Source organism: Amphibalanus amphitrite, unplaced genomic scaffold, assembly GCF_019059575.1.
Source record: "Amphibalanus amphitrite isolate SeventyFive unplaced genomic scaffold, NRLGWU_Aamphi_draft 001117F_arrow, whole genome shotgun sequence".
Classification (NCBI taxonomy): Eukaryota; Metazoa; Arthropoda; class Thecostraca; order Balanomorpha; family Balanidae; genus Amphibalanus; species Amphibalanus amphitrite.
The window spans coordinates 109,395-132,346 of NW_024882611.1; the positions used below are offsets into that span (position 1 = coordinate 109,395).

Genomic DNA, 22,952 nt, shown 5'->3' on the forward strand with positions numbered 1-22,952 from the left:
TCTTGTAAATCACCGCCCAATAGCAGTTCCCTCTCGACATCTGAACAGACGCTTCTGTATACGCCGCGCCAGTGAGATACGGTCTTAATAGCGCCACTCGACCGTGTTTTCAGATGGTTCGGTTTAATGCCTGTTTAGTAGGGATCCCGTGTCGAGCCTGTCCGTTCTAGTGGGTCGTTTACGACGCGGCGACCAGTGGCGTGGCTTCCTCTCCCTGTTCCTCCGTCCTCCCCGGCGGCTCTGGAGTCTCCAGAGGACGCGCGTTACGAACGTCTCGTCACCTGGACACGGCGTCACGTCTTGGCACGTGGCGCCGCCGACCGTCTGGGCGGCCCCTGCACGTGACTCGTGCTAAAGCCGCCAGCGACGCTTGTCTCGCTAAATCATGTGCCAACCTCTCGGCATCAATTTGGTGCGACTTGAATTTATTCGTCTGACGTCACAGCGCCGGCAAATGAGCGATGGTGCTGTTTTTGGCCGGTCGCGGAAGGCTTACATTTCGGTGTGTGTCTCGCTGTGTTGCAGAGGGTTTGAGGGAGTACTTCTGTCGCTACGGAGACGTCAACGAGGTGATGGTGATGAAGGACCCGACCACGCGACGATCGCGGTAAGTGCTGTGCGCCGTTCCGCGTGCGCCACTCGCCGGGAGGAGGGCAGAAGAAACTGACAAATATCCTGCGCCGAGCTCAGATCAGTTACACCCATGCCGAGAAAAACAAGATGCTTGTTTCCTCATCATAACGACGAAATTCAGTAATGGAGCGAAACAATTAAATGTAAAAATAATACTTTTTGTTCAATATGTTAATTGGTCATTGATCAATCAAAAGCTGTAATGGGAAGTCTTTTATTGGTCAGCTCTGAGCGTATTTGCCATTTACGATACACACGGCATGGGCTCAGTTAAATTGTGAGGTGACGGTGCAGAGTATTTGTGATTTTCTATACCCTAACCCGCGAGCACGCCCCCTGTTCCGACTCATTAGTCAGGAGATATGATTGGTCGGGACCATCTAGGCATAGTTAGGAGTTCAGCCAGGTGTAGCCTTAGTGTCCCATGGTGTTTGTAATGGCGCCTCTCGCCAATAGTTATGAATAGATGCTCTAGGACAGGACTAGGAATTAGGGACTAGGTGTACAGTACCTTATCATAGGAATATGCATTGTAAGAATTAGGTATTTCTTCTTACTCTATTATCATTCCCTTCATCATATTCCTTTTCCAAGGTCAAAGTCTCAAAGAAAATCTATTTTTCAATTTCACACTGTATGCTAAAAGTATTCAAATAAAATAACACCTGTAATTCAGCCCATCCGGTCGATTTCGCTCTGAAAGCCCACTGGTCCACACTGGAGTCCACGCTGTCCACTGTCAGGTCTCTCCGTGAGACTCAGGTACCTACATTTTTCCGGTTCATCTGATAGATTCGGCCGGCAGTGGCAACAGCCGCGCCGCTGTGTCACCCTTGTCGGTCCTTTCCAAATGACGAGTGACTCCAATTTGGAGCCACTTGAACAAACTGCCCGGCCGAAGGTTGGCATCATTTACCGGGTGTTATTGGTGTCGTCAGCCACCTCTGGTGGCCCCGTCGTGACCGGACCTTCCGGCCACCACGTGTGACACCCTCCGACCCCGGGTAGAGCACCGGAGGACCGTGCAGAGCGCCGCGAGCGGGCGCTCTCAGACATCGTCGAAATCGGCGCGCGGTTAATGACTGGACCGACGCCGGCGGCCGACTATAAATGCTAATGCCGCCGGGACGGGTGTTTGCTGCTGTAGCAGTCGGGATAAGGCGGGGGGAGAGCTTGAGGAGGGGGGAGGGAGAGGAGGAGGCGGAGCGGAGTGTTTTGTCGGGGATTGCAGGGAGGGGCGAGCTCCTCGGGGACGCCAGATGATCTCGTCTGGGAACGCCGGGCGGCATCACCGCCAGCGGCATCAGCTTGATGACGTTGATTGCGACTTAATGACGCGTCAACGTCACTTGTGACACGAGTTTGGATAGCGGTGCCTCCGGCGACGGCGACGGAGGTCGCTGCGACGACCAAGAGCACCCAGAGACCACGTGAGCCCCGCGACTGGGGATCAGCGGGGTCGCAAACGACCGTACTCTCCAGAGAAGTTGGAACATTACAGCGAACCGGGAGCTACAAAGACTCAAATCGTCTCCGGAATCATGTATGTGCCTTGAGATTGGTTTCCGGTGCACCCTGTGCCCGATAAAATCTCCTTCCGTTCCGCTATTGCCAGACACTGTGCCTTTCACTGCAGCATATATTGCGACCGTTACCCCGCTTCAGACTCTCAATCCCTCCGCGGCAGACCCGCCCGTTCTTCTCAGAAGACCCGATTGCTCATCTACAAAAGACCGGGTCGTTCCCCGCGACAAACCCCTTCGCCCCCCGCGGCGCGGCGGCTGGTCGCTCTGTTCTTGCGCCGTCGACTGGGGCCCGGTTAGCGCCCGTATGACGGCGCCGCCGCCCCGCTCAGCTGCAGCTGGGTCATAAATCACAGCGTGTGCAGGCCAATCGATGTATACCGCTGGTCCCGGGCGGACCGAGGTCCTGCGACCTGCCCCCCCGCCCCGGTCCAGAGCGACGGGACAGGAAGGCAGAGCAGGGGAGGGCGACAGACAGAGCGAGCGAGTCGATATGACAGCTGCATGTCCAAGAATACGCCGAGGCTGCGGCGATATCCACAAATACACCGGGTAGTGTCACGCGATGTGTGGACGCCGGCCGTCACAGCGGTTTGGTTTGCGGTCACAGCGGTTAGGCGCCGATCGCGTGATGACGCTAATGACGAGCTGATGACGTCACGCCGGCCTCGTCATCAGGCGTTATGGCACGTGGTAGGTGGCACGATCGGCGGCAGGGCGCTGATTTGGGGCAGCACATCGGGCGTGGTCGCTGTTCAGAGGGATGATTGGGTTGCAACGACCTCAATTCACGGTCGCGTCGGGACTCGAATGAAGGCCGCCGTTGACTTTGGGTTGGGTTGGATCGATCGAAGTCAGAATCGATGCTGAGGTCATGGTAGCGACTGGAGGCTGTATCACCCTAAAACCGACATTCTACGATTGACGAATCGACTGCAGCCTCTGGCCGGGTCCTATAGCCTCTGCGCGGGCCACCATCCGTCAGTCGCGATCTGAGATCATTCCACCGATCAATCGTTCCTTCATCCGCCACGCCCAAGCCACGTGACCTAGCCAGTCGGTCCTCGAAATCGGCGTCTTTGGCAGCGGCCCCCCGCCGCGACTCGACTTTGGCGACAGCGCCGCGTGTCGAATAGGGCGGCCATTCAGCCTTCCCGCCCGGCGCGGCGCCATGCGGCACTCACTCTACGTGATAGCGTTTCTCTCTGTCCTCTGCCCTCTCTCGAGCGTACCGAACAGCTTTGAGCGTCATCCCCGAACGGCCTTTTACGTACGGAGCGACCCCTGACCTATCCTTTGAGTGAGAGCGACCTCTCCGTCCTGTGAGCGAGCAGCGCACGGAGTCAGCTGCGACCCGCCCACTGACGGGTAGAGTGATGGAGAAGAAAGAAAGAGGGGAGTGCAGAGTCAGCTGCGACCCGCCCACCAATGAAGAAAGAGAGAGAGAGAGAGAGAGAGAGAGAGAGAGAGAGAGAGAGAGAGAGAGAGAGAGAGGGGGGGGGGTGATGGAGCAAGAACAGAGGGCGGTACTGGAAGCGCGGGCCTTCCAAGTCCGACGAGTCATGGTGAATTGTTACAATATCAGCGGAGGCATGTCGCCTATGAACGAGCCTGCTGCTCTCAGGCCATCTCTGGAATCATGTAGAGACTTGCTGTTGTCCGGTGTCACACGGTGTCACCCAGTGTCACCCAGTGTCATGTGTCATTCGGTGTCACGTAGTGTCACCTTGTGTCGCTCAGTGTCACCGGGTGGCTGTCGAGGCGCCGCGCCCCGCTCAGTGACCGACCATCTGCCGAAGGACAGTTTATTTGTGGAGCGCCCGCCGTCCCGCCCCGGCCGGACCGGGCGTTCCAGGCCGGGGGCCACCAGTAGTGACGTCAGAGGTCCCACCTGGACCCGGCCCGGTCACCGGTCAGTGCCAGGACCGGGGACCGGGGGACGCGCCTAGAACCGAACCCCGGCCTGCTACGCCGTAGAAACTCCATAGATGGCGAGGGAGCACCGGACGTTGTAGGTTATCAACATGCAACATGCCCACAACATGACCACAATCAACATGCAAGCATCATAAATCATTCACTACTTCATGACCACAGAAGTTGTCAGTGATTTCGTTCCTGCAATGTCTGACTAAAGGCCAAAACCAAAGGATGCAAACAACTACAAGTTCCTGATGGCCACCGAGCAACCAATCGCTACGTTTATCATCTCCGTGTCCCGTATCCCGTCCTTCTCCCATCTCTCCCCTTTCTGATCAGCCCCAGTGTGACCGCCCTTCGGTCTGCCCAGTAACTGCATCTGTCCGCGGCCGGAGCTGGCACGACGACCTCCACCCGGCTCCGGGCCGCTCCGGGCCGCTCCGGGCCGCTCCGGGCCTCTCCGGGCCGGGGCCGATCGTCATTAGTCCGGCGGCGGCGACAGGCCGGCCGACGCGGCGATATCGGCCTCCCGCTGACCGATGGACGCCGACCGAAACGCTGACCAATGACCACTGATCGCTGACCAATGACCGATGGTCTCGGAGACCAAAACGCTGACCAATGGCCACCAACAGCTGAAGGGTGGTGACCGCTGACCACTGGCTGCTGACCGACGGCCGCCAACCGAAATGCTGACCAATGACCACCGATCTCTGACCGATGGACGCCAACAAACGCTGACCGCTGACCACTGAAGGCGTCTATGGTCCGACAATCGCTGACCGCTGACCGACAACCGCTGACCACTGTTGCCGAATGCTGACTGGCGATTACTCGAGGCCGAGGACTGACAGCGCTGGGGGTCTGGTGCTGACTGCTGACCACATGGTCAACCGGTTCCACCATGACCTAGGTCATAGTTTACATGAGCTCATGGCTTGATCCTTAGCTGATTCTGGTCTAAGCTGGCGTGATTTTCTGTTTAACCGCAACAGATAAACATAACCCTGACTTAGTTGACCTCTACTAACCATCTCCAGTCTCAGTCTGACCCCGTCAGCCGTTTGACCCTGGCTGACCCCTCTGTCAGCAATACACCCTCTGACCCACCCCGTCCAGGACTGGAGGACCATGTCTCTCAGTCCAGCGCCGTCACCGCCGTCTTCCCGTCCCCCTCCGCCGACTGAGTGATGACCGCTGGAAGCTCGACCCCACGTCACAGACGGGCCAGCGGCGAAAATAAAATGTTGCCGTCCACATGTGGCCGTCGACGTCTCTGACGTCATCGCCCCGGTCCCGTGGTGGCCGGCCATAACTCAGGGGCCGCGCGCCGAGACGCGACTCTGACGCTCGCGACGCTTGTGGCGCGGCGGTGGCATTTGCGGCGCGTTTGCGCTGGTCACGGGGTGTGGTTATTGTGGGATATGACCTCGTGCTCGATGGGTGAAGGGAGAAGGAGTTGGAGGGATAGGGAGGTGTCGATGGTGATCTAATCGGTGACGACTGACGAGGATTAACTTCGATCGCACGGAATTAGCCGTGATGATGCATTGTTTTCAGTTTGATGACATAACGCTGCAGCTCAGTGAATCGGCAAGATGCACCGATCGTTATCCCTCGGGACCGCAGATTGTTTGTGCAGCCTCAGCTATTTATTCGACCTTATCATTCCAAAAAACATCCACCTCATCTGGCCATCTCATCGACCTCAGTCGTCTCTCCGTCCCACCGACCTGAACCACAAGGCTATCCCACCGACCACAACCGTTCCTATAGTTCCATCGACCTCAGTCGTCCCACCCACCAACTAGACCCTAACTAGACCCTCTATCCTACCGACCTCCGCCGTCCGACCTCAGTCCTCCCTCGCCCGACACCGGCCGGACCGATCCCACGGCGCGGTCCGACCGAGACCGTTTTTGTGTGTGGTCCGTCGGTCCGCGGCGGCGTGCCGATGGTCCGGGACCATCAGCGGGTCACGGCCCCAACGTCAGAGCGCGCCTAGCGCCGTCACACGAGCACGTCTCATTATGGCGGCCAACGAGCCAGCTAATTGAACAATTAGAACACCACGGCCGCTCGTAGCTAGTTGGCTCGTTCGCTTCCCAAATTTCTCAGCTTTGTGAACAGGCGTCGGGTCTTGGTGGTACACATTCCGTTCATAAAAACGCTCGTATCATTCGTAGAATCTCGTGTTGAGCGTCATGAGCCTGCCTTGAGGTCGGCGCTGAGGAGGGTTGATGTCCTGTCCTCCCTTTGCTCTAGTGGCCCCGCTGGTGCTGGAATGCGGCCCGCCCTCTGATCCCGTACCCATCCCAGCCCGCCGGGGCCGGTCGCCGCCGCACTGGACGGCGCAGAGGCCGGCGAGGCTCGCCTGCCAAGCGGCGTCCCGGCCCGACAGTGAGACGGTCTTGATGTGACGGTCGACGAGCCGCGTTTCCTGTCGCTGCGTCGGTCGGCTGGCTCTCCAGCTAGGTCACACTGGCTCCAGTGGGTCTGTGGGGCCACTGGGTTCGAGATGCTGCCGCTCCAGTTCGCTTCAAACGCGTTCCAGCAGGTTTTCGGCGGCCCCCCGCGGCGTTGGCGATTCCATGGCCCCCTCCGCGGCCAGCAATGTCGGTGACTGGGCAGACGTCAGCGAGAGAGGGACGGTAATGCTAATGACGGCCGACCGCCGCCGGCGGCGGTGACGGATGCCGCAGATGACGGCGCTCAGATGTGACAGACAGCTGTCATGGACCGAGCCGGGGTCTGCTGGAGACGGAGCAGACCGCTGGCGACCGGCCACGCCCGAACGGTCGTACTCCCAGCTACGGCCGTGCCGCGGTCAAACTCGTGGGAATCGATGTTGGCCTATTGTAACTGGGAAACCTGACACCCGGCCCGGGGTGCCGGCGTTCCTGGACTGTTGACAGCGAGTCCACCGCTTAATGGAACGGTCCTAACCGGGGGGGGGGAGTCAATCCTACAGCTGTCCGTATCACACGCCGTTGGCTGGGCAAGGCCGGCGGCCCGCACTGAGGGCTGGAATATCGATTCAACGCAGCGGTACAAGTCCGACCTGTCAAACACGCTCATTTGTGAGGGGTTTTCATTAATTACTGAATAATTTGTGCTAATCGTTAGCGGACATACGTTCAATGTTCCATTTTTCAAATGCTGACGTGCATTGTTTGAAAGTGCGTGGACTATGTAGACTCACAAGCGAAGCCGTCGTGTCGCTAGATCAATATTAAGTGGATATCGTGCCAGAAATAGTTCAGTTGGACGATCCATCTATGCAGCTCGCAAATGACTGAAAAAACAGGATATTCAAAATTTGTAATTTTTACCATTTAACTTAACAGGAGATTCACAAAAATTAGTACATAGTAGCCATGAATTCGTGCATAGCTAGGCTGTTCGATTTAAACGATGGCCAGGACGCGACATCTGCAAACATTCTCGTCTGTTTTCTGAAAACGCTCGAACTGACTGCGCTGTTACTGAGGGCCGTGCGACAACATAGTTTGCTTTTTTAGCGCCCGAGTCGTTTTTCTGTTATTTTTCCCGCTCCGTCATCGGTATTTGAGTGGCCGGCGTGCGAGCGGTGAGCGTCTTTCGAAATGGGACGAGTCTGTCCAGCGTTTAGTAGCACAGGGACAATCACAGTTGTCGCACACATCGCTCGATACAGCGTTTGGCATATACGCCGATCCGACAGTCTACGAATTTAAAATTTGGACTTGACAGCAGCGATTTTGACTCTTCAAGCCCAGTCAATGAGCATATTTGTATAGTGACTGCACACTGCAAGTGCCTTTTTCATGAGACATGCAAATTTATGTGGGCACAACATAGCAACAAAACACTTTTGATGTTCAAAGCTGCGTCATATAGTAATAGGACTCGTTGCACGGTTGTGCGTTTGACCCCGGCTGTTCATTTGAGACTTCCTGGCAGCCGACAAAATTTATCACGGGAACTCGCAAGTCAGCGGAGGCCGCTGCGTTTCGTTTAATTACTTGCTGTCCTGCTGAGGCGCTGCCCGGCCCGCGGCCCGACGGGACCCGTTCCCACGCGGCCAGTCCGGCGGACGGTGGACGGCCTTTGTCTCTGGCCCGCCCGCGGCCCTGTGCGGCCCAGCGGCAGTGCATGTCTCCCGGAGTCAGCATACGGACGCTGTCACGAGCCTCACGACTCACGACGAACTTTGGCGGTAGATCACACGGTTGTGGTCAGGTTGCGGACCGGTTCTGGCCAGGCTACTGGTTTGGCTTTGAGAGTTTCAATTCTTTCTTCTACATCCGGACATGGACTGCTGTATTGCGCTGCATTACAGCACGGCCCAAACAGTGCACACGCCTTCCCCACCCACCCTTTAGGCTTGTGCCGGTGGCTATGCCGTGTGCTGTGCAAGGCTGCAAAACATCCATACCGCTTGGCTCTGGGAACCACGCGGGTGTATATTCTGTATAGGTGCGCGCAGGGTGCAAGATCCAGGCACCCATCCGCCCCGCACCCACCGCCTGCTGAAGGAAGCTCGCAGGCGCTGACGGCAGCGCACTATCGACGCTTCCATTAGCAACTTTGACGGCACGCCGCCGACGAAAAACACACAATGTTGGCCTCGGCGCCGCTGCGAGGCACTGAGTATTAGCAAGACCGTCATCAGAGACGGTCTTAATGGCGCTTCAAAGACGCCCCTTGGAGCGCACAAAGAGAGCCCGTATCATTCTGAACTTACTCGAGAACGGTCGTGTCACAGCTGTGAGCTGTGGAGACACAAAGCGCGCTTGGGCTCAGCGCTCTTTGTTGACAACTCAAAATTCCATAATCTTCTATACTAAGACTCGAATGAAATTCACTGTGGAATACGCGACACCATCTGTCTTCAGTGCTGCGTGACAGGTCCTCTCCTACCATTGGAGGTGATAGATGGCTGGGGTATTTCTGTGCCAGCACCATTGTTGGTGGGCCGTTCCATTTATTCAGCTGGCCATTTGACGGTTCTGCAGCCCACGCGACATAATGGAGCAATCGGAAGGAAAATGTCAGCATGCTTTTATAAAGTGCGCATTTCGCCTTGCTCTGAGTTACGTGTAGCGTGGCTAAAGCCGACCAACTCAACATCTTTCCTGCAGATAGTAAAAAAGGAGCGGGCGGGAGAGTAAAAAGGACACGCGGCTATGCAGGCGAGACGAAACTTTGTGTGTTAACTTCATCAGCGCCTCGCCCCACCCGCTGTTACACCTTGGAGCGCTTCTGTGCGGGATGTCGTGCGTCGGCCAAGTTTGCATAATTCAGGCATTGCTAATCAGAGTTCTCTTGAGACGCATAACGTCGACAGGCCGCTTTATGGCTCGTTCGATGGTGCAGCAAAAGACCAGACTACTGCGTCGCGACCCGCCCGCATGATAAGCCTCCCTGTTAGAGAACCAATCGCTGTTCTTTGTCGCACCTGGCCGGATTAGCTCATTCGCCAAATGATAGACCGATATCCGATCGTCCGAACTCCACCTTTTTTACCGCCCACACCCACTGAGCCGGCAGGCGGGCGGCGCCCTGACACTTTGGACAAAAACCGCGGTCCTGCTGCCCACAGAGCTACCGGGAAAGACAGCGGCACCGTGCACCGTTTGCCGGCTCGACTCTATCTCCCGTGGGACAGATGTGGCGCCGCAGACCATTGTTCTGCGAGTGTTGACGGCCACCTGCCTTGTTCAAGGACCCGGTGATAGCATGGGAGCCGTGGGGCGGTACCGGCATCCACCTGCCCTCAATGCGCAGCCGCCAGGGTGTATCTTATGGGCAGTGGAAGGCGGCAGGACCCAAATGATCTCAATGCTATACCCTTACCCAGCATATCTCGTGGGTTGATGCACAACGCGGCTGGGGCCTGACCGATAGAGATGCCATCGATTAATAAGTTGGGTCGGCTGGCTCGAAACAGTGACGAGTTAAGTCCCATGGATCGCGGCGCTAGCCAAGTTTACGAGCTCGGCGCTCCTAACTGAGCCCTGATGAGCCTGATGAGGCCGAGTTCACACTCCGAGTTCACACTCCGAGTTCACACTCGGACGCGTCGCGTGCTGGAAGTTCAGCGGTCCGCCTGTCGTGGCGGCGATGCGGCGGGTGTGAAAGTGACCCGCGCGGTGCACGGTAGCGGTCTGGTCACAAAGAGAATGTGACCTTTGACCGGCAGAGGTCCCGGTCACACGGTGAGGCAGCCGGCGGGAGGAGAAACTTTGAGACATCGCGCCGGTCAGCTGGGGCATACAAGGATGCGAGCATGATGCTCAGACACAGATCTCCACAATATTTTTTTTTTCACACAGCAGTGAGAAAGCAGCCGTTTTTCATATAACGTATTGCGCATCAGAAAAGATTAAAGAACTCGTTACACACAAGACGTTTGAGTGGATATTATTGCCAACAGTTGCAAGAATGCAGGGCAAATCACTTATTTTCCCCGGCACCCTGAATCGCACGCGCAGTCCAAATCAACCGGATAGCATGTAACTGGTGCACACTTTTGTTGGGCGCTTGCAGAGAGAATAATGACTCACAGATAAGAAAGCTTTTCCTCTACAGATCGTGCGAAGGTGCAAGCTGTTTCTTCCTTTCATTCCTGCTAGATGGACAAACATTCGCACTCTGTACGCTCCATGCTTATGAAAGCCGTGCATGAAAGGCGGCGAGGATCCTGGCCGGGCTGGACAAAGGGGCGACACCTCAGCTGTTGGCAGCAGCTGGTTCCGATTCCCACCGGTGACGTCACGCACATACATGACGTCACGCAGTGCCGCCAGCTGGTCGGACGATCTCGCCACAGCTCGCTGTGGTCCAGAGCAGTCAGCAGTCAGCACTGACCGAATCTGAGCCGCAGGGCTCCCAAACTAACACCAGCTGTGCCGACGGGGAGGAGAAGGGATTGGTGAATCCTCCAGGCACTGGGAATAGGTAGGTACTGGGTGGGGAAGCATCTGCAAGTGATTCTGTACTTGCTGGGGACTGTTCATGTTGTTGTCTGAGATGAGGCATCCCCACAAAGTGGAGTACCTAAGTAACATCTCACCGCTAAGAAGCTGAAATCATTTGACTATGACCGGCATCATGCATCACCTTCGGGGGGCTATTTGCAGATCCGACATTAGCTTCTCTTTCCTTTGAGAATCACCAAGGTTGCGTCAGCCGATGATATCTTGGCAAGATCAGCTAATAAACGTCGCACTTATTAGCCCCATCAAGCAGTTCCAGTCCAGCCACTCCAGTAAGCCTCGCCTGGAGTGTCCACGCCTCCGGCTGCCTCCGTCAATCTAAGTCTCACACCCTGCCCTCACGACGGCGCCGCGGGCCACTCCGCAGTCACGAAATCGTGACCGGCCGAGAAACGGGTCTGCCCAGGTGGTCCCTGCCCCTCTGCAGGCGCGTGATTCATCACTGAGAGGAGATCCACCCCCGCCCCATCCCCGTCTGAGACTCTGCCGACTGCTTCAGACTAATTACCAACCAGATATTTTCATCTGCCGCCGAATCGCCATCACTCAAGGCGCACCAACAAATGGCTGTGTCAGCTGATAGGCCGGGCTGGCGGCGGGCCAGCCGGCCGGACCGACCGGCGACACCGCGCAGCGCGGTCCGGCGACCGAGAGGGCCGACGATTGAGGACGGGGTCGTACTCCGTGACACTGTCCACTGTCCACTGTCCACTATCCACCACCTGTGAACGCAATCAACAGCTTTGCAAGACATACGAACTCCCTCCTGATTTCTCTCTAATTTTGTTTTTGTTCTCAACTCAACATTTTGGCACAATCATATTTTTCGTTCAAATCTTCAATAATTGGTTTTACCTAAAGCATTTCTATCTGGCACTTCAAGCCTCATATGAATTATCGAAGATCAACTTCGTTAGTCCCATGTCGTTAGCTTTTTCTTGTAGTGATACTACTGATCCATTACGAGCATTGGCTCGGAGGTGGTCGGACCGCCTGACCACCCCAGCGGCTACTCATCCAATTTCATGAGCATCTTTGAAAGCTCGGGTAGGCCTCAGAGATCAAAGAGTGGATTTAATTTATCAGAAACCAGAGACACTCATTATGGCAATAAATACAGTTAAAAGGTTTGATGTGAAACTGACCAGACAAACAGAGCAGCCTCATTCTTTCATGTTTCCTCAGCATCAGATGAGCCTCCATCCCAAAAGCAGCTCGGTGAGCCTCACATACCATTCCCTCTGAGCGGCGACACGGCTCGGCGCACTGTCTCGGCACTCCTGTGCCGTCATCGGCCCGGTTAAATCGAGCCGCGCACCGCTCCGTCCTGTTCCCGACACAATGCCAGCGCTGTGGTGCGCCCACCGGCACCCATCTGTTCGCTGTCACCGACCCGGCGCGGCGGCGGCGTATCGTGGCGCGCCGCACCTCGTCTCGTTCCCGACCGACCACCCCAGCGGCCACTCGCCGCGATTGGACATTGACCCATTTTCGGACGTGTCTATAAAATGGAAGTGCTTGCAGCTGTACGCAATAAATCGCGGCTTTATCGCCTTCTGTAATTTCGTGTTGGTCATTCTAATAACGCTACTTATTTCATCCAATTAAAGAAATAATGTAATATAAAATATTATTGAGTTATACCATTACAGAATGCTCATTGCCAGTCATAAATCTATGCTTAGGGCTGGCATCCGTCGTCAGCGTGCATCAGCGACAAATGCCCGCATTTCGGCAGCTGAATCCTCAGGGATGCCGCCCCTCAGCAGCCGTATTGTTGTTGATGGTTGTCAGCTAAGCGGCGCGCCTGTCCCTCATCCTCCCCCCCCGTCCTTCCCCAGAGCGGCACAATAAGAGCATCGCCTGCGCCTCCCCCCGTTTCAAGCCTGGCCAAACTTGTGCTCAGCTGACTGCTAGTGTTTTCAGCCAGGAATTATTAAAGTACCGAAATTGAAATTTTCCGCCTGGCTGGCTGGGTGGCCCGGCGAGCTGGGGCGGGCAGGTTTCAAATAAGACCTGAGCGAGGGGCGGATCCCGTGTCGTGCGGATAGACAGGTGGCGCGTACAGTGCCAGAGGGCTTCCTCGTAACCACAGGAAGGTCGTGACCTGGCCGGTGGACCCGTAAAGATGGAAAATTATGAACGATGTTTTCCAAAATTTGTCACAAAATTTTGCACCCTCATATGGGAATTGGTATTTTTAAAGAATTAGGAGGTTAAACAGTAGCAAATTATCCATTCTATATTGGTAGTTGGTACTTATCTTGTGCTTTTGGCTGTTGTTCACAATGGCTTTCAATTTAAGTGGAAATACTTTCGAGGTTCTTATTTCGAAATCATGCAGGCTGACACATTGCAGTTATATTTATAAATTTATTGAAAAAAAAGATATTACACGAATTCCGCGGAACCATCGAGTGTGTCCAATGTTCTCCGTAGGATTTTTGGCGTCATTATTGGCCGTATGTGGTGTGTCGCCACGATAGCCGGTTAGTGAGTCGGTAGTCCACGATGTGAACAGGCCATTACCACACCGTGGTCTTGTCTCAGAGCCATCGCTCACCATTTTTACGGCCCTTTCTCCGGCGGGCCAGCGCAATGTCGCACAACATTTTTAGATTTGGTCGTGTTTTATCACCGGATGAGAGCCGGCGTAGAAGATTCTACACGAGAACATAAATTAGATGTCGCGTTTTATAGTGAAGACTGGCTAAGGTTATGCAACCGGCGAATGGTTGACGATACTGAAATGTAAGAGAGAAACGTGAGGAGAGGATCTCTGAATCGATTTGGAAAGAACGCTGAAATTGTGTTTTGTACAAATTCGTTTGATAATTGCCAATCTTCAGCGTAAAACGTTAACGAACATTTGCCGGAACTCAAAACCGTAATCCGTGATAAGAATATCGTTACCCCACTAAACTGGTAGCTAGCACGCGTAGCGTAGGTGGTGCAGCTCAGAGACATATTCGACTCTCTCGACTCCCGTGTGGTTTCGTCGACCTGTAACCGCCGCGTTGACCGCGGACCGGGCAGCGGGCCAGGTTTGTCGTGACCGGGCTGAGGCGTTCCCATGCTTCCGTCACCTCTCGGTCATACAGCTAATGAGACTATAATATGCCGAGCCGTTCCCTGACGGCAATTAGGGCGACTGCGCCGTCGCCGACAGTGCTGTCGGCGACAGTCGATAGTGCGCAAACCATGCGGCGTACATGCGCCAGGAACGCCGCATGGTCATATGCTAGCTGGCAAGGCAATATAGCTAGCTGGGCGCACTTTCAGCTGCGGCATTTTAGTGCTGATGCCATTTAGTCAGTAATGAAATGTTTTTGAAGTAGCTGTGACATGGAAATGTCCATCACCTACCTCACGACATGAATCGTTCGAGTAAGCTGTGATGTTCGTATTAAATCTTCATCGAACACGTTGACGTTTCGTGTCATGATTTATTCATATCTTGCTGCAATCAGACTTGACTGATCTGTACAATGTACAGAGCTGGGCGCGTTCCTCGATTTTCGGTAGTGCGTTAGCGTTCCTGCGTTCCTCCGGCCGCGGTTAGTGCGTTCCTGGAATAGCGTTCCTCAATTTTTTTTCGCTCGGTGCGTTAGCGTTCCTGCGTTCCTGCGTCCCAAACTGTTAACCCGTATTGTTTTCTGGCTCTACCAAGCAGTAAATCATACCAAAATCAGTGCAACGCAACACTGTAGCGGACAAAGTAGGCAAATCGCGCCAGTCCAACACTACAAACGTGTTCTTCACAACCGAAGTCGTGGACAAAGAAATACCGCCGAACCACGCGGCGCGGGCCCGACCAAACACGGGCCGAATCGATCACAGAATACCCAGAATGGCGAAGCGGGGCCGAAAAGCAACTCGACATCTCTTTTCCGAATCGAATATCTGAAATACGTTTTACCAATATCATCCGTAGGGTTTTCAACAAAAATACGACCTGCTTAAAAACAATAGTTAAGTTGAAAGATGTATCTAAGTAAAAGTTATCATATTTCCTTTACACATTTGATGCCTGAAACCGAATCGAATAGTCAACATCACCACTAAATCTAAACAAGCCTTCCTCGATTCGACCGACAAGTGGCGCCTCTACCGGCAAACACACGTACTCGAGATTCAAACATTTGACGCAGAGGTCATTGGCAGCAATATGATTTTTCGGGTGGTTCCGCAAGAACGCAGGAACGCTTCAAAATTTCGGGTGGTGCGTTCCTCTTACTTGCGTTCCTTTGAAAAACTTTGCGTTCCTGCGTTCTTGCGTTCCTAAAAAGGGCGGTGCGTACGTACGGAAGAACGCAGGAACGCACTAAAGGAACGCACTTGCCCAGCTCTGACAATGTACAGTATGTTTAATGATGTAGTGTCGCATATGTGTATTGCAATGTACCCTGCACTGAGCGGGCATTCATGCAGTTTTGCGACCTTCACCGCTACGATTTTTCCATTTGTCCACCCACCATCACCATAACAAAGTCGATCGGCGCCTCTGAGCTCGTAAAATCACGGTACAGTCGCACCGCGTGGGTGGTATCGCCTAAAATAGCCCTGAATGACCGATATATTCCCTGGCAGCCCTCGCGCCGCCCATGCTACACCCCTCCCCCGTGATCACGAGCGTGCGTGTGTGATGGATTGGTGGTACATTCCGTCCCCGTCCATTGACACGGCTCGCCTGGCCAGCCGACTTGTCCCACCGGGTGGCACCGCTCAAATACCTTCCAAATCAGACCGACAATCGGGCGACGCGATGGTGTGGGAGCGCAGACCAGGGGAAAATTCAGTCCGACACCGAAAACCGATACCAACCAGCGGCAAACGCGAGACGACGCATGCCGTGACGGGCACGAAGGCCACGCATACCGCGAGGGTCCGATGTTCGAGCCGCCGGCGTCGCTGACGGATAGGCCACCCGAGCCTGATGCATCTCGGCATCACACCTCTGAGCGGTCTCATCCGTCTCCGTCTGTCTCTGATAGACAGGAGACGCTAGTCTCCAGCGGTGATGGACAGGAGACCCCAGTCATTGGCTGGTGGTTTCCCAAAGGTGATCCGATGAGCCACAGTCGGATGGCTCTTTTACTTATTTTTCTTTCCAATTTTCATGCTAACCCGTTGTCTATCGTCTACGGTATGCTCGTATTGAACAACTAAAGCTGAACGGACTGGGTGAGAAGCCCAAACCTCTTCACAAGACTGCTGGTCGTCGTTTGACCATGCGTCTAACGTCCACCCTTCGGTCTTTTGGTTCGTCGCCCGGTGCCGTCGAGCCGACAACCGTTTTCTCTCGTGCTCGTGACCTCGCCCTTGTCCCTTTAAGCACGCTGACGCGGAACAACAACAGGAGATTGGGATGCCAATCGTGTCTCTGTCCGGTGACTCAGGGGCAGAGGTCATGGGGTCAGCGACCATCGCCGATGCAGGGGTCAACAAGGTCCGGCCAGGTTGCTAGGGTTCAAATGTGGTCGGTTGGGTCTACAGAGGTTTGTTGCAATAATGGGCTTCATGCAGATATTGTATTGCTTTTGTCCCTCAATTTGGGTCATCCGACTGTAATTGGTAACCGCCCGTTGTCCTTTACTGCCATTCTGTTATTAGTTCCGCTTATGTATACTTCCGACTCCTTTCTACCATGTCTCCGTTGTCCATCCCTTCCCATTGTACATTGGTTTCCCTTCTGGTTCTCCGCCGGTTGTCGGCTTGTTCTCGTCTGGTTCTCCCTTGGTTCTCCTCCGGTTATTCTGCTGGTTGTCCGCTCCGGTAACCGTGCACCAGCGGTTCCCACGCCTGCGGCCGTCTCTGGGGTCTCTGTGCGCCGGCCGTCCCTCATCGACCGGCGTGAGAGACTGGTCAGCCGGGCTGACCCGGCGGACAAGGCAGCGCCGAATGGACGCAATCAATAGAGAGGACACGCCGCGCGTCTTGCCGGCCGGCGCCGGCCCGCCGCCCGGAGATTGCCCCAACGCCAGAGGCCCGTCCCACCATCCACGGTCACACACTGGGGGAGAAGACATCAGGGATCCCCACAGTCGTAGACGAGGGAAGATGCAAGAAGAGCTCACATCCATTCATGACGAGCAGCCCCAGCCAGCCCACAAAGGGAAGAATGAGGGCTGATAGGTTTGTTCTGCAAGGAAGGTAAAGATGGACGTGAGCTGCCCATACTCCGCTGATGTGCTTTAAACAGCTGTGTCATGTTACACCCACCCGGTCAGTGGGACCACGCCCTAGTCAGCTGTGGACGCCTCAGCTGTTAGCCTGTAACCAGCTGCAGCACTGCCAATTATAGCCGCCCGCCCGGCCAGAGCTCTGGACTGCAGTGACGGTCGCACCGGCCGACACATCGATCAGGCTGTCTGTCGGTCCACAAATGGGGCGTCCCGTCCGCCTGACCCGTCCACGGGTAACTATACATCGGAGCCGGGCGGCTGTCTGACTGCGACAGCCTAGCATTATAATGCTAGGTCGCGGTAGTAGGCTACGCTACACAACATACCAGAAGACTTTTACCTTAGCCTATCCCAAAACCTCACCAAGTTCTGACAGAGCCGCCCTTACTAAACATCTAACGGAGTCGCCCTAGCCAAAGATCTAACACTATCTTCACTAGGCTTGTCTAAACCATTCGCCACATAATACGTCAATTCCTCACCACTCATCTGTCCAAATAGTTCCGCTTCCTCTGTGTCAAACCCCCATCAAAATATGACAGATCTCTGTCGCCACTCTCTGCGGTCGAGATCTGAGCATCGTCCCAAAGGCCGAGATCAGAGCCTGCCCAAAACTCCGGCGGACGAGCACAACTCGCGGTGGCCGTCGCCAAAAGTAAGCCCCATTACCGCTGCTCTGGGGCGGCAGAGAGGGGGCGGTTCGTCCGGCGGAAACGCAGGGGCCGCGGAGAAGAGGAGAACGCTATGTTTAGCCTCTGAGGCTGAAGTGGAGGAGATGAGCCGGCAAGTGGCCTGAGGGGACGGGGCGGGCGTGGTCTGTGGAGGGCGTGGTATGCGGCCATTGAAGAGCCTGCTCAGTGTTCAGTGCGAGCTGATGGAATGGTGCCAGCGGCGGTGGTATATCTGCGCGAAGCTGCTCGTGGCGGCTCTAACTGCTTGGTCATCCGCGGCATCTGGCTCTCTCGTGTCAGTGTGGCGCTGTGCTTCCTTCACTCTCTAATCTCGGAGGACATTATGGCAAACAGCTGTTGGTTTCTTGGCTGGGCGCCCCATGCTGAGGCGCCATGACGTCAGTAATCTCCTTTGGGTCGGCCGCCCCACGTGCTCTCTTCCCCGACGGAGTTCGGATGGTAGTACTCGGGGAACAGGGAGGAGGCGCCGCATTTCCTGACTGTCGGAGCGAGACAGCCGGTCGATAGTACTCAGAGCCCTACAGCGGCTCTCATGGCCGGACCAGCGGCCCCATACGACGGGCGCGCATTCGGGCATCGGTGCTCAAAGAACGACTTCTGGTGCTCAGACCAGGATGGCACTGGTGCTCAGACTGGGTCGTTTGGTACCAGGATGCTTGCACATTGTGCTTTAAGAAAGATGCAGCTCAGTCCCAACAACAAATAAACCTGAGCTCTTGGCTGTAACAGCGCAGCTCAAGCTCATACCATACAATAAAGCCCAGACCTGACTGGACCTCAGATATCTGCCCGATCTAAGTCACGCTGTGTTGAGACGCCAGTTCGATGCCGCTGGGACCTGGGTCACGGGAAGGAGGCACTCCCCTCTGTGTTCAGTGATGACAGCCGTTTGTTCGCCTCCGTACCGGGGGTAAATATGCACACACCGATGTGTGCAAACGAAGGTGAGGCTGCTTAGTTACACTGAAAATCGAACACGGACTTGTGTACCGTCTTTTCACGACGAACACAGACCACGCTGTTCTGATGATCATGATGAAATAATGCCATGAAAAAGTTACATCAGAGGAAGACACCCGAGCTCGACAGCTTTTCACTCCTTCGCTGTCTCCTTGTCCCTCGCCCGTATCTTCTATTGCAATCGCAGTTGTTCCCGGTGCACGAACAGCGCCGTGGCGCAATACATCCAGTCACGGCGCAGCTGAGACGGTAGTGGCGCGACTGCGGCGTTAGCGGCGCTCGTGCCGCGGCCCATTGTCCGACCTCTGACGACTTCCTGTCATGGCATCCGCCGCGGCGCCAGGTGCCGCGAGGTTTTTGCCGCGCGGCTTAGCGGGTCGGCCATTTGAGCCGGCCCGCTGTCGGCGGACCCCTCCTCAGACGTATTTTGACACCGTACAGAGAGTGGTCCTCAACTTGGTCTGGTTCCCATTCATAGTCCTTTGATAGGTGTCTTAGAGCAGCATGCAAGCTGCCTGAGAGGCGAGAGCACAACGGCGACGGTGCCGCAACACTGACGCGTTACCATGGCGTTTTGTTTTCGTTGCGCGCCGGCCGTGTGTGCTAACGCTCGACAGGCGATGTTATTCAATGGCGCCGCGTGTCAGCCTGTTTGCAATGGGTGACGCAGCGCGCCTGAAACTGACGACTCCACAAACATGAAGCCTGCAGCCTATTCCGAGCTTCAGTATTGACACAACACTTCAATATTACAGTAATACACAGTTCAGTTGCCGCCACTGACGTGTCGCGTTTGACAATCGCCCGCACAGTGACCATCAGAACACCACGCTGGGACCTAAGTAACCGAGCTCCGTCATCCCTTTCTCTCTGATCCCGTGGGTCTCCTCTTCTCCTCCAGCCATAGAGCGGAGCGCGGACAGCTGACGATGACCCGCCGAGCCCCCCCCCCCTCGTGCCCGTCGTCCCGACCGTGCCCACCGAGCCCGTCGTGGCCGTCGTGGACGGCGTATTCCGACCACTGATCGACCGGCGGCGTTCTCCGAACGGCGGCGTCACGGTCGTGCCGAGAGGCGGCCGACGCTGTCTGTCGGTCGCGCGCGGCCCGTTTAACGAGCCCCTTTCAGCGGCGCCGCTCGTGATGTACTCAATAGGACGGCGCCGCAGCGCGGCGCGTGCCGCATTGATTTCGGCCGCCGCGTCCGCCGGCCAGGGCCCGGGTAATCCGATGGTATGTGACTGCGGCGGCGCGCCGGGAGGTGCTGAGAGGAGTGGGTGGTGGGAGGAAGTCCACGGGGTGGGACTGTAGTGGACAGTGGACGGTGGGAGCAGCTCTGTTTGGTGGGACTGCAGTGGACAGTGGGTGGTGGGGTAGCCGCGTCGAGTGGGACTGCGGTGGATAGCGTGCGGTTTGACTGCAGTGGACAGTGGGCGATGGGAGCTATTTCGTCTGGTGGGACCGCAGTGGACAGTTGGCGGCAGTCAAACCGGAATGAAATGAATGACAGGTGCACCTTACCGGCATCACCTGCGGACCAAAATACCGCCCAACCTGTTATAACTTCCGTCATTATTTATTCAAGCACTTGCGACTTTTAAACGTCCTCATTAAATGGAACAAAGTTTTAGCTAATGTGATTCAACAATAATCAGTTTATATGCGCAATGATTTAGAAACACAAAGTGCCCCGGCCCTACGACAATGAAAACCAGCCTTCACCTAATCGGTAAATGCATCTTTGTCACTAACATTTTGAGCCCAGCCTTCCTTTTCTGTATCTAAAATAGACGAGTATTTTTAGGCCTAGGAGTGTTTACAATGCCTTATCGTTTAATCTTTTGTGTAACCAGTGCCATGGCCGAGGACAGTTTTATTTAGGCTAGCCAGATCTGCACAATCTAGCGCTTTTAGATAATTTATAGAATCGTGACTATTACGCGCTCGCAGACGTGCAGAATTGGGTACAATGAATTGTCCAATGGGGGCGTTTTGCCTCTCGCACATAAGATCATGGTCCTACCGTACCTCTGCGAGCGCTGTAAGTAGACCAAACGGTCTCCAGTCGCTATACGACTTGGATCGAGATTTCTCTTATATGCGCTGCAGTGTGCAGAAAGGTGCAATAGGGTTCGACTCTCTGCCATAGTCATTGACTCTCTAGGCTCTAGTGCTCTCCAGTGTTATACAGTGAGGTGAACTAGCGCGTAGTCAAACTGGCTCCTCTCCTTTTTAGGGGCTTTGGCTTTGTCACCTACAGCGACCCGGCTAGCGTAGACAAAGTTTTAGCGAGCGGCACCCATGAACTAGACGGCAAAAAGGTACGGACTCTGGCCCTTCTTTACGTGTGGTGCTGGTGACTGTTGTGTCGTCTCGCCTCCGTACGATCTGGTGCGGGATGGGACTGGTTTCGTTGTGTCGGGGCTTGTGATGGTGCCGGGGCTGTAATGCATTGGTGCATGAATTCCTTTGGATTGCATGGGTTTGTTCAGTGCATGACTGGATGAATTATCAAGCGAAACAGTATCCTGTTCACCGTCTAATGTTTCATTGCAGATATGAATTTTGATATTAAGTGTACTTGCTTCGCTGCATGTAAAATGACTGCATCCTGCTTTGTTTTCAGGTATCATTCCCTTACCTGCAGTTGTGTGAAGTTTGACTGAGGTTGCTTTGCAGCTGGCTTGCTTTGGGTCTTTATCGGTGAACTTCCTGAAATAATCTGGCCAACTCTTTTGCACTTAGCATTATCTCCACAAGAAACATAATGTCACGTAACGTTTAAGTGCTATAGATCGTTAACGTCATTGCAATATGTAGTGTATTGCACTCACACATTCATCACTCGCACTCAAGACTGAACAGTGTACATTCAACTCGACTAATGTGCCCCGCGCCCTTGCCGACGGCTCGCCGGCGGGCACCCGACTCCGTCTCCCGGCCGGCCCGGGCGCGGCGCCGCGGTGCGGCCGTCCCGGTTACCTGACCCGGCCGGCTAAAGGTCGGACTGGCTCCGGCCGCCGCTGCCAGCCGGCGGGGGCCCGGGGAGGGGACTACACTACATTCCCTTCCCCCCGAAGCGCTCATCTCCACCAGCGCCTCGTTGCCCGTCCCGCTCGCGTGCGGTACGGGCCCTCCATGTTTCCGGCGTCCTCGACGTCGACGTTAGAGGCATTCCCGGCAGAGTCGTTCCAGACGTCTCCACCTACGTCGACTTCGGCCGCTCCGCCGTCGCCTGTCTCCACTGCGACGGTCCCAGCGCCGCCTCCGGCGCCGTCAGGAAGCTGGTCAGGCCCGACAGCCTCTCTTCTCTCGGCTGTCTCCACGCCGACAGTCTCGGCGCCGCCGCCGGCGTCGTCAGGAAGCAGATCAGGCTCGTCAGCCTGTTCTCGCCCGCCTCCTCCGGGAACGTCAGGCCGGCGGACAGATGTATGACACGGGGAGAGTCGCTCGGCATGGACTCTGATGCCACCCTCCAGCTCGAACGACACGGGACCACGCTGTGCGGTGACGACACATGGCTTGGAAAACCGAGGTTTTCCCTTGCGCGGCCTTGGCATCAGGCGATAGCGAACGAGATCGCCTACCTTTATGTCGGGCTTCCTTGCCGTTCGGTCATGATACCGCTTCATCTTTCGCTGCTTCTTCCGGACGTGCTGTTGGATGGCGCCGTCACCTCTGCAGTCACTGCTCTGCACCACGGCGTTCTCCAGTGACGTCCGCAGCTGGCGTCCGTGCAGCAGCTCTGACGGGCTGCGCCCCGTCGTGGCGTGCGGCGTCGCCCGGTACACCATCAGGAACTGCTGAACGTGCCGCCGCCTGTCTGCCTTCTGCTGCTCACCTATCTGGATGGCAGACTTCAGACTGCGGTTGAAGCGTTCCACAGCTCCGGAACCTGCTGGATGATACGGGGACACCTTGATGTGTTTGATCCCGTTAGCCTGCAAGAACGATGCAAACCGTGCTGACGTGAAATGGGTTCCATTATCACTCACCAGCTCTTTCGGCCAGCCTTCTCTGGTCGCCACTGACGTCAGGAAGTCAATCACGGCGTCTGTACT

General features: G+C 55.5%; 1 protein-coding gene across 2 annotated transcripts in view; it reads left to right on the forward strand.

Annotated features, from left to right (window-relative positions):
* The window catches only part of LOC122370275 (RNA-binding protein Musashi homolog Rbp6-like), a 125,253-nt gene that overhangs the window by 24,233 nt on the left and 78,068 nt on the right, over window positions 1-22,952 (forward strand). For both annotated transcript variants that reach the window (XM_043345740.1, XM_043345741.1), the window contains exons 3-4: window positions 526-607; window positions 21,128-21,212. In XM_043345740.1, the coding sequence (XP_043201675.1) occupies window positions 526-607; window positions 21,128-21,212 (167 nt within the window). The remainder of the gene's footprint in view (window positions 1-525; window positions 608-21,127; window positions 21,213-22,952) is intronic.